The following is a 15887-nucleotide window of genomic DNA, read 5'->3' on the forward strand; positions in this document are numbered from 1 at the left end:
TTTGGAGGGGTGCAGGAGCCCTGTTGACGGGCTTGGGAGCGTGGCTGCGAAAGGTGAGTATCGCTGAGTGGGTACCCCGGGCACCAGGCTAGTCGGCCGCGGTAGGCCATGGGCCCATGGGGGGCCGGGATAGAGTAGTGGGCACGGGTGCGCCTGCTTGGTGCGGGGGCCCGGGGCGCCATTAGCCGCGTGGGCAGTGTTGTGGGCACGGGTGACCCTCGGAAAGGGGCCCGGGAGGCCGGCCTGCCACGTGTGCGTTTCAGGGGAGGTGCCATGGGGGGCACTCCCCGGTGTTAGGGAGCTGGTAGGCTCGGAGGCAGTGTAGTGCCCGGGGGTGCCATAGCGGGAGAATCGGCAGAGGGTCGTGCCTGCCAAAGGGAGCCACGTGTCCCAGCCAGGAGACCGTGTGAGGGCTCGGAGAGAAAATTGGGGGGCGAGGCCCGAAATTGTGAGGACACCAACACAGGCGACGGGAATCTGGGTTGTTAGAACCAATAGTTTAAGCGAGAGGCGCTTGTTGAAAGCCCCGGGGTAGTTTAACAGTTAAAAGGTTAGGGTAGATTAGGAGATGTACCCCTCCGCACCATCCATCCCCTCGCTCTCGTTGTGGGCCGCTGGACCCACTTTGGGTTAGATCGCTGAACTCTGGGGAGGCCATTCTGAGGCTTCGTTGGGCCTCGGCACAGGACGCTAGCTCTCCCTTGTTCCCCTCCGGGAAGGGAACGTAGGGGTTGGGAGTAGGCTAGGTGACAGGATAGGTTAGCCGAACAAGGACGATAAAGGGGGTTAGGGGACGATTTATAGTGGGGAAGTAAAAATAAAAACAAAAAAAATAATAAGTTGGGGCTAAATTGGGGTTTGACAAATTAAGGGAGTGGGTATATGCAGTGACAGGCAAAGGCGATAGGTGGGAGGGAGACAGGTAGGTAGGTCCGAGCCCGCCTTCCGAGTGGCCAGCACCACCGCACTCCCTCCACTGAACGGCAAAAGCTGGCCAGCTTCATCTGCTGGCTGCGTTGCTGCAAGGCAGAGGCCGGCCAACTTCATCGGCAGCTGTTGTTGTGCTGCAAGGCCTGTGCCGGCCCAGTTCATCTGCTGGCTGTTTTTCTTCGAGGCCTGTGCCGGCCAGTTCGTGTGCCGGCTGTGTTTGCCTGCAGCGGCCTTCTTCTGCGGGCTGTGTTTGCCTGCTGCCTTTGCCATGCCATGCCCACTGCCCATGTTCACCAGCCCCGTTCAATTTTTGCTTTGCCCCCCCCCCCTGTTCATTTCCATGTGCGCCAGGATCCGCAAGGCAACAGTTTGCAAGCTGCGAGAACTGCCCTGTTGGCAGCGACAACACGGGCCTGCAGTGGCGGCCCGTGCACCGTGTTTGTGTTCATGCATCCATTCGTTGTGCTCATTGCGTGTGCCACTTGAGCTGGCACGGAGACTGCATTGTGCAGCCCATGCACCGTTGTGGTTCACTGAGTTCAGTTCAAAAGGGAAGGCCTTGGACTGCGTGTGAGCAGCCAGCCACGTTCCCTGTCACCTGCATTGTTTTGAGCCAGAGACTGCATGCGAGCAGCCTGGCTCCCTGCTAACTGCTTTTCTTTTGCAGAGTTCATTGATCCTGGGCCATGGTTTAGTGTAAAATTTGTAAGTTAAGGTTAAGATGTACTGTAAATATGAGTGCGCCCCCGGCATGTCTGTCTTAGCGCCGGCAATTTTATTTAAGTCGTCCGTGTGAGTGAGTTTGTTGAGGTAGTTACGCAGCCCTCAGGTTATTTATTTTGGGGACACGAATACCATGAATGTCGCACTCAGGGATCCGTAGGTAAAATGTACTAGGGGAAAACTACACATGATGGCACACGAAAATTTGACGACTCGGGACGAGTCTGTAAAAAGGGGAGGGGGTAGTGTTGTGGTTACCAAATTCGCAAACCACCATTCAGGTCCCTTAGGTGAGGTATCTCGGTAAGTACATGTGTAGTTAGGCCCAAACCCGTTGTCTAGTGGGAATACATGTCATTTATGCGTGCTGCGACTCTTCAGGATAGCCGTTTTTCTTTTACTATCTTTGTTTTGGACCAACCGCCATTGTTACAACCACAACATCAACCACCCACCGCGGCGCCGCTTCACGTCACACCTCGCAACCGTCGCATCACCACCGTTCTTGCGCCGCTTGTGGGTACCGGTGTTGGACTCGTGCAGGGCGCGCGCCGAACAGCGTGTACAAAACCACGGATTTTCCACTTCAAAAACGGATCAAAAACGACACACGCCCACTTTTGTTCCGTCCAATCGGTGAGCGAGGGGCGATTTGGCCCCGCCCCCAGGGCGTTGGAGGGCGATCGATATATGCAAATTTATGGATCAAAAAGCATTCACGCCCACTTTTTCTCGGGCCAATGGGGAGCGAGGTGAAAGGTCGAAGGGAGGGGGTCAAAGATGAGAGAGCGAAGCCACGGGGCTGATATAAGCGACCGTGTTCGTCAGTCAAGGGAACAGAGAGTTAAGACTTCGCGGGCGGTGGAGTTGGAAAGAAGGAGCAAAAAGGAGTTGGTCGCCGTCGTGTGCGTTGGAGTCGGAGCGGAGGGGACGGAGCTGTGGAGAGGAGGCGAGGGCAGACGAGGGGGTGCTCGCGTCGTGCAGGGAGCTGCACCCCAGGGAGGCCGACAGCGCGACCTGGCCGAGGTGGAGACGCTCGTCGCGGGACTCGAGGCAGAGTAGGAATCCTCTATACCCCGAGCATCAGCAACCCCCTCCTGTTTCCCCCCGCGCTGAGATAGTGCGACCAAGGGGGCCCCTTTCCCACCCCCTACCAGACACTGCCCGCGAGGCCCGCGGAGTTGAGGCACCATCGCCGCTCCACGTCTCATCACCAGACGGGTAGGCCCGACCCGGTCTCGGCCTCAGGCCCGCCTCATCCTTGAGGGTTCTCTGTTCTTTTCCTTGGTTTTGGGTATGTGTTGTCGGCGCCGTCTGTGAAGTAAAATTGTATAAGTGTTGCCGTGTGCTCGCGTAATCGGTATTAGATCTGCATTGTCGCATTTGCTTTTTGTGTAAAATTGCATTGTGTTTCTTTTCCTCTTTTCTATGTGCTTTTGGTGGAATTGTATATGTGCGCTTTCCGTTCAGCGCGAATAAATGTGCTTTGTGTTGAACTGTTTCCCGCTTCGCTTCGTCATTTCTTTCATTGAATCCTCATCTTGCTTCACGTAAAGGATTGGTAGTGGGCTGAATACGCCCGATAATTAATCGAACCGTCGAGGTCGACGAATAACACCGCTCGGTTATCCCGATAGTACGGAACGGGTCGCTTAAGTGGCCCGTGTCCGAAGTCGACCTGCGGCGAGGTGCGATCGCCCGGTCTACCCTCCGTGTGGGTACTTAGGTAGGTCGAATTTGGCGAGCAACCCTATCCCACGCGGGGGCTGATTGGCTCGATCGCGGTGAGACCGAAAGGTCCACCCGTGACTGGTTCCCGGCGTTAGTCCGAGAGGGTCACGACTGGATTGTCCGTCCGGTGGGCGACGTGCCGCGATTCGAGTTACGTGGCCGTCAGCACGCCGGCGGGCGCGAATCTGCAACAATATATATATATATATATATATATATATATATATATATATATATATATATATATATATATATATATATATATATATATATATATATATATATATATGTTGTTCTGGATTTGGAAAGCTATCGCACTCAACATTCAGGTCCTTCAGCTCAGTTATATCAGTAAGTACATGTTGCCAGTTATAGTCCTTTCCCGAGTCTAATGGGTAATTAAATGTTCCAGCGCTGTGAAGTTATTTTAATAGTCAGGTTTTCTTTTAGTTGGTCTTTGCACCACCGACATCACCGACGATCACACCGCATCGCCCTCGCCTTCATTCACTTCCTCCACCTGGCCAATCGCAGGGTTTGCCGCCCGTTTTGGTGAATGGGAGGAATGACGAGGGTGCATGCACAGAAGGTCGTCCAGTGTGGAGAAGGCGGAGTTCGGGGAGGAGCCACGCGGTGGCCCTCGGCCAATCGGCGTGCAGCGGGTGGGGTGACTGCGACTCAGCCAATCAGGGCCCACGACTGGAGAGGGCGGAGTTGTGAGGAGGTGCCCCCCCCTATTTCGAAGCAGGGGAGATAAAAATAGCGCGGTCTGCGTGCACAGAGAGAGTTCAGTGATCAGCGCGGTTTGCGCACGTGCTGAGGTACATCACATCTCGGTACATGACATTTTCTGGTCGTCTGGTTGGTCGTCGTTTTCGTCGTCGTGGCATTGATCATCGTCGGGGAGGTCTGGAGCCTTATCGTCTTGGTGATCACCATCATGGTCGTCGTCGAGGACAGGTCCAAGATAGATCCTGGCTTTCAGCTCGCCTGTCCCTCCGAGCTGAAAGTCATATTAAAGGCAATAGCCACCATTTCTGTCTGGGTTTGCGTGTGTCTGTTTGTGGCGCCCGATAAAAAGTTGTGTTTGTGGTGTGTCTCGTAAGTAGTAAAATTGCATATAAGTGCCTGTGCTGTATATTAGTTGCATTCCTTTTATTTGGTATAAATCTGTCCTTACGTGCCTCCCAAACAATTCCCCCATCATTTGTATAAATAAATATCCCCATTTGTTGAATGTACTCAGCTCGCCATGTCATTTCTGCCATTTACTGAGTGTGTCGTGCGTGTGAGGGATTAGCTGGCCATTGGGCCACGGTAACGAGATAATCGGGCTGACGGAACTTGGCGATTGAAACCGCTCGGCATCGCATACGGAACGGGCTCACTTAAGCGGCTTGTTTCTGTCCGAGTTTCGTCAAGGGTGAAATTCCCCGGTAGCTAGACCACGTGGGTAATTAGGTAAATTGAAGTTGGCAGTTAACCCTACCCCACGTAGTCTACCCATTGGCGTATTTCGGTCCAAAATAACAAGGACCCGTCGACCAAGACTTTTCCGGGCCGGCGATCTGACATTCCGGGAAATCGAGCTGAGACAACTCCACTGCTCCATCTGGTGGATGTGCTCGTGGCGACGCGCCGGCGGAAAACCATAACTATATATGTATATATATATATATATATATATATATATATATATATATATATATATATATATATATATATATATCTATCTATATATATACATATATATATATATATATATATATATATATATATATATATATATATATATATATATATGTATATATATATATATATATATATATATATATATATATATATATATATATATATATATATACATACATATACACACACACACACACACACACACACACACACACACACACACACACACACCGCAATTTGCAGCTATGATGAACAGGCATTCGATAATGAGTGAGGAACGTAAAAAGACAAAAAAACTTCATTGTTAATAAATCATTACGGCCTGTTCCAAGTCAATGAATGGTTGAGCAGACCAAAAAACATGGCGGCTTCAGACCCCAGCGAGGTTACCGAGGATATGCCTTCAGACCACAGAGAGAGGTGACCGAGGATGCGCCTGATAAAGGATATAATTAAATAAGGCCGTTAATTATCTTCAAAAAGGGTGTTTTAATTAACCCAAACACCCAATTTTCAGTCATGCACTTCCTTGGAGTGTTTTTTTAAAGCATGCATGCAAAGTTTCAGGCTGCTAGGTTTTGTGGTTTTGGAGTTATGGAGGAGACACACACACACACACACACTCACACACTGACATTTATTAGTATAGATTATCCTCACCATTGTCTTGCTACTTTGAATGTCCTCACCATTTCCTTCACCAGTGCCTGCCCTCCCAACCCCCCCCCCCCCCGCCACCCCTCACACCTTTATACCTTCCCCTTCTTTCAGATATTAGTCCAGCCTCCTCATCACTCTCTGAAGATCCCATGTCAACTACTCCATCACCACCATCACCCTCAACAATGGCTGCAAGCTCCCAGGTTGCGGCAGTGCTGGAATGATGTGATCCAGCAAACTAAACCTTGAGGGAGAACATGTCATTGGTCAAGCAAGAGGTCATGCTCGTTGATCAGAGGCCACCAACAAGGAACGTTTCAGAGTTAAGTTGCCTCCTGAAAACATTCCAGATCATTTACCTGGGAACTCTTGAGGAGGAGGGAGCCAGGTTTCTTTGTTATTCCTCCCAGGTAGACAAGACTTGTAAACACCTGGCTGAACACCCAAACATGCAGCTGCTCAGAAAACGTGTTCACGAAAACTTCCAACCAATTCCTGCTTTGCTCTCACAACAGCCTGACATTATCTGCATTAGAAAGGTGAAAAGCCCAACTCTTACGGTTGGAGCATTGACACAGTTTCCATGGCGTTTGTTTCAGTTTGTACAGAGAAGGATGAGTAAGGCCCAGAAGTGTAGCAGATTATGTTGATGAGCTCTTATTGCACTTGATCAAAACTAGAAAAGTTGTGTCCAAAACGAATTAAATTACCCATCGTGCAATCAGTTTAAATTGGGTGTTGCAACCACTTTGAGGGAACTCTATATACCTCTGAAATACCATGCATCTGCAGTTTCAACGTCATTTATTTATCCAGATGTATCACTGGCTTCCTGTTTTAGCGACTGACAGGGCATGGAACTGTGGACGTCTTGTGCAAGCTTTAATGTGGCTTACAGTGGGTTGTGGGACAGGTTGGTGGACAGGTCCATTGCCCGACAGGTTCCCTGCACTGCTTTGTTCAAATTCCCAGTGGAGTTTGGTGTGCCAGCATTGGTAATTTTGTGAGTGCAAATGGTTGATCATTTGTACACATAACCTTGGTGATGTGATTACAGCATTCCTGATGTTGGTGACTCGGTGAAACTGTCCGTGTGGTGCCTGGTTTTTATTCTTCTGCCGTAACGCTGCTAAGAGGCTGCGTATTTTTGTACACCGTCGTGCCGTGTCGCCATTGCGTTATAACCCCCATTTCCTGAAGGTGGTGAGGTTGGCTGGCTGCCAGGGTCAAATCCCATTTCTGTACTCAAAACTATTTGCATTTCCAACAAAGCAATTACCGATGCAACTTCTTGTACCAATTGAACCAACTACTTGTCCCAGTTACATAATGGAACTTGAATGATGTCTCTGCTTTTTTCTGGCAGAAAATGTATTTATTTGATCTGATTTTTTTTTTCCAATAAACTGATAGTTTAGAATTCTCTTATATTAGCCTCAGATGTGATTCTGATGATATCCTGATTCTTCCTTATGAAACAACTTCAAATGCTACATTGTATTCTTCTGGTGCTTGTCAAGATAGTTTATGGAAAATCAAATTTCTGCAACTCCTTTCCCCCACAAAACTCTCATCTCTTCTTTCCTTCATCATCACATTCTCACCACTTTCCTCATGCTCCTTTCTGCACCGATGACCCTGCCACCAGCCTGCTTCACCCTTTCGATTCCTCAAAGACGGAAGCTATCTCACTATCCATGTTAATGCACCAATACAAAGATGCTGATAGAGTTGGAAGTGGCTTTTCTATGCATGTTCTAGCTTTGTGCTCCTAAGACCCAGTACTTCCTCCTGACATTTCTGAAACCACCCTCTTCCTCTTTCACTCCCCCAAAGACGTTTATGCTTGAGTTATTCCCCTTCCCCACCCACCCCTGCCAGAACAACCCTGATCGCAATGCAGTGCTGGGCCGAGTGGCCAATCTTTCATGTTTCTTAACCTTGAATCCTTGTCCTTACAAATAAACTTGTGCAGGTGCATTGCCACTCAAATTTTTTGGTGTTTTTTGTTGTGGGTGCTCATCGAATGGCCTTATATTTTTACGGTGCTCAATTGGGGCTTACATGAATGTTCAGAGGTAGCATATTCACCTACGTGCTAAATGTCTGGGTTCCATCCTCAACCTGGACTATTGACTCACCCAAGTGCATCGCAGGTTGAATATTGCATCAGTGAGTAAGGTGTTGTTCAGAGGGGACTTTAACCCAGCTGTCCCAGCTGCTCGTATTTGTTTCTGGATGCTAAATATCCCACAATGTATTTTGAAAAGAATGTGCTATTGTGTGCTGGTGCCCTGGCAAAAATTCCTGCCCTGATCCTCATGGGGCACTGCATCAGCAGTACAGAAAGAGGCAAAACTAGCAGCCATGTGCTGCATATAAACAATTACAAACATCAAAAATTTATTGAAATCGATGCAACATTACAAAAGGCTCAGAGCAGGGTTCAAGTTGAAGATGGGGAAAAAAATGAAAGTTCCACTTCTCGGCCTTTATATTATCAGGCTCCAGTGAATATTTAAATATTCAATGCTTAACTTTAAATGCTTAACATGCAGGAAATTGCTTACCGAGAAACAATATCAGTTCGGTCACCCAATCAAGATTGGGTTATTTATTTTTTTAAACTTTAGTATGAATGTTTCATTTGAACCGACTTGTGATGGTGGCACAAGTCACTTCATCAGCTGGGAGAAGTGCTTCATCGGAGCTTCGACTGCACATGCGTGTTCTGCCGGAAGATGCCGCAAGGTCCCAAAGAGCGCCGTTATTTATTGTTTTTCCATCAATTGGATTAATAATTGAAATTTTTTATTGTCACGCTGACCTTCCGAGGTCCTGAACAGCACGAGGTAGAGTGCAATCTCTCTGCCAGGCTGAACAGTTTATGTTTTGTATCCCACTGATATCCCAGATCTGCAACTGGACCTGAATCTAATCGGCTTGTTCTTGTCACCTTGTTCTTGACCAACTCATTCACCAAGTTTTGTCATAACTCGTCCACAACTTTTTGAGATGTAGTGCAATGTACTATTTTTGGCCCTATCTGGTGAAGAATCACTTTTAAAATTCTCAGATCCAGATAGTCACCAAAATCTAATCAATTCGTACTTGTAACACTCCCAACCTGTACAACAAATTTTGTCCAATTCCATAACTTTATGAGATATCCTGCACACCGACAGACAGGTGAAAACATAACCTCCATCCCTCCACCTTCGGTGATGGAGGAAACGATGTGGCGCAGCAAAGTTTGTGAAAATTGGCTCAGGGGTTTGGAAACTTAGCAGGAACAAACAGATAATCAAATTTATTGCTGCGTCGAGTGGGTCCGACTGATGCAGACTCTGTGCGGGAGGCCCATTACCTCCGTGAATAGCCAAAATATCTTGCCAAGTGACTGCAAGCAGACAACACTTACCGATCTTGAGAGTCAGACAGATCATTGAAGAAGATCAGGAATAGGACTGGGCCAAGAACACTGCCTTGGGGGCACTCCAGCCTTGACAGGGAAAGGAGATGAAAGGATTCTGTTGAGAGCCACATGTTGGCTACGATAGTAAAGGAACTCAGAAAGCCATGTGTGGAGTTGACCTTGGATGCCACAGACAGATAATTTGGAGAGGAAGGCAGGATGCCAGACTGTATCAAAAGCATGAGATATGTTCAGAGGGACGGCCCTGATCAGATGTCTAACATTGAGGGCCTCCATCCATTGTTGGGTGAGAATAAGGAGCATGTCCAAGGTGGAGTGACCTGGTCTGAAACCAAATTGGTGAACTGAGATTAGGTTATTGGAGAAAAGGAAGGTTTTCATATAAACTGTGATGATGGATTCATGACATTGCTGATGATTGTAAGTAAGCTGATAGGTCTGTCGTTGAGAGGAACAGTTTTTGCTCCTTTATGTAATAGATGGAACCAACCCTAATCCTATTAACAGATCCTAGTTATGGACCACCCCCCCCCCCCATTTTTTTCCACATAACATTATGTACATATGAAATTACAGTCCATACAATGGTAAGTTGTACAAGAATGAAGACATTCAAATCACATATAGAGTGATGAATAAAATATGGTGGCTGGATATATATATTGTGACGTCCACGGGACTTGAACAGTCCCGCCAACGTAGAATGAGCCGAAACGATGGAGGCGATTTATTTGTTTATAACCCAAACATGGCGGTTCTAATCGCTCTACCGCAAACGGGACGAGGAAGGTGGCACGAGTCACTTTTCACTGAGTTGATGATGTTTATTCGTTTTTATTTTCACTAGAAATAACAAGACTCGGCAAGAAGAGGGATCCGGGGCGATTCGACGGGATGGTGTGGGATCGGGCGTGGGGAAAAACACAGACAATTCCAATGAATATACAGTTCTCAATCCCTCTAAGGCACCAAGCACACACACACACACACACACAAAACGTAGCTATCTCTGGTGGTCTGGCTGGACCGTGGTGTGGACGCAACTGTCCCTGGATCGGCGTCGGATGAGCCGGCCTTGCTCTCGCCAGGGGGGCAGGAGAAACCGTGGTGCTGTCGACCTCCTGGTCCTGGCCCAAGTCCGCCCACAGCCGCCAGAGAACCAGCTCCCGCGCCAAGCCGCGAGCAGGAGAGGGAGGCAGGTCCGCCCGCCGCCCGACCCCGCACTCCGAGTCAGCAGAACCCCAGAGCCAACCGAGGTGAGGCACGAGGCTCGGCAAGGCTCCCAGACACGATCAAGAGCACGATCGACTCAGCACAGCAACCAGGACGCTCTCTGCCGCCACAGGTTCCACACCAAAAAAACACGAGCGTTCTGGTTGTAATCTTCTTCTTCTTCCTTTTCGACCCCGAACAGAACCTTTTTATCCTTCTGCCCTCGTCACCTCCAATCGAGCCGTTTATTGGCCCACTGCCGTCGCCTTCTGCCAATCGTGATCACGGGGCGGAGCCATCCACTGCACTGTACTGTGACGTCACGGCCAGTCTCCAGAGAATACCAAAAAGGGGTTTACGCAGACACACTTACCCTATCCCGTGTCCCTATCTAATTACGTGACATTTATCATTTCCCCCTTGAAGAAATGAACATTTACTAGACAACTTATCACCACTGAATTACTACTTATTACATCGAGATCCTGGTAAACTCGAACAGCATGGCATACCTAATTAAACATCCTAATTACCCTTTGAATGCATACCCCCCCCAAACGTAACACTGCCCCCTCCTCTGGTACCGCAGCTCCTGCAAGGTATATCACAGGCGCTACCGTACCAGCCTTAACACTTACTGACTCACACCTAATTAACCTAACGAAATAAAGTAGGAGGGGCAATGGGCAGCGAGTCGCAGCTAACTTACCTATCCTGCTTAATGTACTACCCCCTTATGGCCTTATCCTCGCCTAAACAATCATTCGTTTTTTTTGTTTGTTTTTTTTATTTCATCACATGAGAGCACCGAGCGAAGTTGCACTCCATCCTCCGGATCATCGCTCTTGCCCAGCACTCTTCCAGTGATCTGGGGAGGGGAAACAAAAGGTTCCACAAAAACACAACACATACTTTACATTCCTACTCTAAGCCTTAACGACACTATTCACAGGATATTTACACTTGACCGCCTCCCCCAGTGGATGCTAATAGACCCAGCGTTACCTGGGGAGCCAATTTTCAAATTTGCTTGCCCCAAAATTATGCGGACATCATGCCCTTGCTGCACCTGTCAAGTTGTGCGGGATCGAGTGGGACTCACACATCTTCACAACACTCACACCATGGTCATCATCACATTTCTAGGTCATGGTCCTTATTTTAATCATGCAGGCTGAATCCCGTCGTGGCCGTGGGGTGGGTTACCACAAGATGATGGGGGCATCTCAGGTGCAACCATGCCCACAGGTAAGCTTTAGTCCAACCCGGACGTTTCTCCACCCCGCTCCCTTTGATTCCCACCCCCCGGGTAGCCATCAGCTCTCATCCCGTACAACACACTGGAAGGGGTCTCACTGGCTCCTCTGGCCTTCCTGGGTCGCCAAGGTCCTACCCGCTTTGGTCGCCCCACCAGACCCTCTCCCAGTTGCCTCCAGACACTGTCACCATTAGCCACCAGGTGGTGAATCTCCTTGAAGGGGGTCGCAATTCACGCTCACCGTGAGCTTCAGCAATCCCTGTGGACAAGCACATCATCCCCACCCACAAAACCCACATGACTCCCCCACCCCATCGGCCTTACATGTGACACCTGCATTTCTAACACTTCACCGACCATGACCTTCCCTGTTACCACACCATGCCCAATAAAAAAACAATGTGTGCACCATACATTTCACTTCTTCACTTAAAACAACTCACACAGCACTTCTCACCCGATCCACGCACCAGCCATTGGACAGCCACTCGTGCCCGCTTTGTTTCCAATTACCCACTGTCCCGATTGTCACTCTAAAACCCAGCAGAACTCACAAACCCATGCCAATTTTCCCACAATTCATTTTTTTCCACCAAAGGAGGGCACTTCGCCACAATCTCAGCAGCCGAGCATGGCCGTATATGCTCAGCCCAATCTAGTCTCCCCGACCCCCGACAGTGATCTCCGGACTCGACCTAGGTAAGGGCAACTCGGATAGACCTGGCGGTTCAGCAGGAGGATTCACCCTCTCCGAGTCTAAAAGTCTATTGGAGGGCCCCTCCATCGCCGGGTACCGGCAATATCGTTGCATGTGTCCTCTTCGCCCGCACCGGAAACAACTCCCCATAAAAGGCCCCCGTGAGTATCGGTGAAATGTCTCTTCCGGTTCCGGACCCCCTCGGCCATAATCAAATTGCTCTATTGGCTGGGCTGGACCCCGCCGCTTTGGCGCACTAACTACCGGATTACCCTTTATCAAACTTGACAGTTTCTGGCAAATTTCCTGAAACATTTGGGTAATGCCAATTTCTCCCAGCCCCCCTCCCTGATCCTGGATCTCCGCCTGTCGGATCGTCACCGATGGCCTCTCTGGAACCCGACCCGGCCGACTCCACGAGGCCAGCCTGGCCGCGCACTCGGCCGCTCGGTGAACGGTGGGTGGATCCTGTAACTCCACTAGCGCTCGGACCTCAGGGTCAGGAAGAGCAGCTAAAAATTTCTCTAGTGCCAGTCTGTCCCATGCCTCCACTGTAAGGTCCCGATACGCGATCCTGACTGATTGGTAAATGTCCTGTGCCAGCTCCTGCACTGTCTCACCCGGCTTTAATCTGCGGTGCTGGAGCTGGGCCCGCACCAGATCACAGTTTGCTGCAAACCCAAACCGACGGCTCAACGCCTCGCAGATGTGGGAGCTGGTCAACATCCCCTCCGCGATCACGTTTTACACGTCTGCGGCTGGTCCCCGCAATGTTTCCACCAAATTCCCTGTACGTTCCTGCTCATTCCACCCGTTTAGTCGGGAAATACACTCAAATTGCGTCAGAAAAGCTTCAACGCTCCCTGACCCGTCGAAATTTACCAGGGGGATCACTTTTACGGTGGCCTGCTTCTCAGTTTCTCCCTTGTCTGAATCCAGCCCAGGGATCAAACACCCTTGTGGCTGCGTATCCAATTTCGGAGCCCACTGTGGCCAAAGATGTTTTGGGGTGAGGGTCTCATGGGTCAATTTTGCCTCCTGTTCCAAACGTTGAATGGACCGATTCACCTCTTCCCGCAGGATCTTCTGGGCCCGCACAACCTCCTCCAAGGCTCCGTCGCGAGTTTGTAGCTGCTCCTCAACCAACCCGGACACTCTACTTACAAAAGACGGCTCTACCAGGCCTTTATCCAAGATTTCATCTTCGCTCATAATTTTATCTTGTTCGTCCAAACGAGCCTCCAATCCTTTTACCTCCTCCGCCAAATTCATCCCTTGCTTCCTCAGCTCTCCCCACTCTTCAACTTGCAGCTGCATACGAGCATCCACACAGGCACGATGACGTTCCAGGCTTTCATCCACTTTATCAACCCGAATGTTCGTTGCATCAATTTTATCTACCAATTTTTTCCGTATATTTTCCCTCTCCAGTGTAATTTCTACCTTTGTTTCCTCCAATCTATCCTCGAATTTACTTTGTATTTCTCCCAATTTAACATCCACACACTCCTGCATCTCAGTTTTCATTTTCTCCATCTTTTCCCCCAATTCATCCCTCATTAAATCAATCCGTGCACTCAACTGTACCCCCATTACCCCCAATTGATCTGTCATTTCTGCCCTCTGTGTCACGAATTGATTTTCCATTTGTGCCGTCATTTCTGCCCTCTGTGTCACGAATTGATTTTCCATTTGTGCCGTCATTTCTGCCCTCTGTGCCGTCATTTCTGCCCTCTGTGTCACGAATTGATTTTCCATTTGTGCTGTCATTTCTGCCCTCTGTGTCACGAATTGATTTGCCATTTGTAACGGCATGTCCCCTCTTAAACGTTCCAACAGTGTCTGGATCGTCATCGCACCGGTTTCCGGCACTGCCGGCCCGTTACGGGCAATGAAGCACGGTCCACGCTCGGAATGGGGGAGGTTCCAACCCTACCCCCGTCTCTCCCCTCTTCCCCCGACTCGCTGCCAGACACGTGGCCTTCCTCCTCAAACATCTGCACATCCGCCATGGTGCAGAAGTCCCGTTTGCCGCCAATTAATTTAAATTTGAAAAATCCCGCCAAAATTTTCCCGCGCTCGCGCGCTTTTGTTTAATAATTTTATATTCCGATTCGTGGCGAGATTTTAATCCTGGTATATAATTTAGAGGGGTTCGAACATCCAACACCCTGACACCAATGTGACGTCCACGGGACTTGAACAGTCCCGCCAACGTAGAATGAGCCGAAACGATGGAGGCGATTTATTTGTTTATAACCCAAACATGGCGGTTCTAATCGCTCTACCGCAAACGGGACGAGGAAGGTGGCACGAGTCACTTTTCACTGAGTTGATGATGTTTATTCGTTTTTATTTTCACCAGAAATAACAAGACTCGGCAAGAAGAGGGATCCGGGGCGATTCGACGGGATGGTGTGGGATCGGGCGTGGGGAAAACACAGACAATTCCAATGAATATACAGTTCTCAATCCCTCTAAGGCGCCAAGCACACACACACAGACACACACACACACACACACACACACACACACACACACACACACACACACACACACACACACACACACACACACACACACACACACACACACACACACACACACAAAACGTAGCTATCTCTGGTGGTCAGGCTGGACAGTGGTGTGGACGCAACTGTCGCTGGATCGGCGCCGGACGAGCCGGCCTTGCTCTCGCCAGGGGGGCAGGAGAAACCGCGGTGCTGTCGACCTCCTGGTCCTGGCCCAAGTCCGCCCACAGCCGCCAGGGAACCAGCTCCTACGTCAAGCCGCGAGCAGGAGAGGGAGGCAGGTCCGCACGCCGCCCGACCCCGTACCCGAGTCAGCAGAACCCCAGAGCCAACCGAGGTGAGGCACGAGGCTCGGCAAGGCTCCCAGACACGATCAAGAGCACGATCGACTCAGCACAGCAACCAAGACGCTCTCTGCCGCCACAGGTTCCACACCAAAAAAACACGAGCGTTCTGGTTGTAATCTTCTTCTTCTTCCTTTTCGACCCCAAACAGAACCTTTTTATCCTTCTGCCATCGTCACCTCCAATCGAGCCGTTTATTGGCCCACTGCCGTCGCCTTCTGCCAATCGTGATCACGGGGCGGAGCCATCCACTGCACTGTACTGTGACGTCACGGCCAGTCTCCAGAGAATACCAAAAAGGGGTTTATGCAGACACACTTACCCTATCCCGTGTCCCTATCTAATTACGTGACATTTATCATTTCCCCCTTGAAGAAATGAACATTTACTAGACAACTTATCACCACTGAATTACTACTTATTACATCGAGATCCTGGTAAACTCGAACAGCATGGCATACCTAATTAAATATCCTAATTACCCTTTGAATGCATACCCCCCTCAAACGTAACAATATATATATATATATATATATATATATATATATATATATATATATATATATATATATATATATATATATATATATATATATATATATATATATATATATATATCTTCTTCATCTTCTTTCGGTTGCTCCCGTTAGGGGTCGCCACAGCGGATCATCCG

General features: G+C 49.2%; 1 protein-coding gene across 7 annotated transcripts in view; it reads left to right on the forward strand.

Annotated features, from left to right (window-relative positions):
* LOC147018066 (calcium/calmodulin-dependent protein kinase type 1D-like) overlaps positions 1 to 7625 on the forward strand; it is a 164622-nt gene extending 156997 nt beyond the window's left edge. For all 7 annotated transcript variants that reach the window (XM_085897371.1, XM_085897372.1, XM_085897376.1 and 4 more), the window contains one exon: positions 5848 to 7625. In XM_085897371.1, the coding sequence (XP_085753497.1) occupies positions 5848 to 5960 (113 nt within the window). In that variant the 3' untranslated portion in view covers positions 5961 to 7625. The remainder of the gene's footprint in view (positions 1 to 5847) is intronic.
* Positions 7626 to 15887: the final 8262 nt, after the last annotated feature.

This window comes from Eptatretus burgeri, chromosome 10 (assembly GCF_056783735.1).
Source record: "Eptatretus burgeri isolate ZD-2024b chromosome 10, Ebu_testis_v1, whole genome shotgun sequence".
In the NCBI taxonomy this organism is placed as follows: domain Eukaryota; kingdom Metazoa; phylum Chordata; class Myxini; order Myxiniformes; family Myxinidae; genus Eptatretus; species Eptatretus burgeri.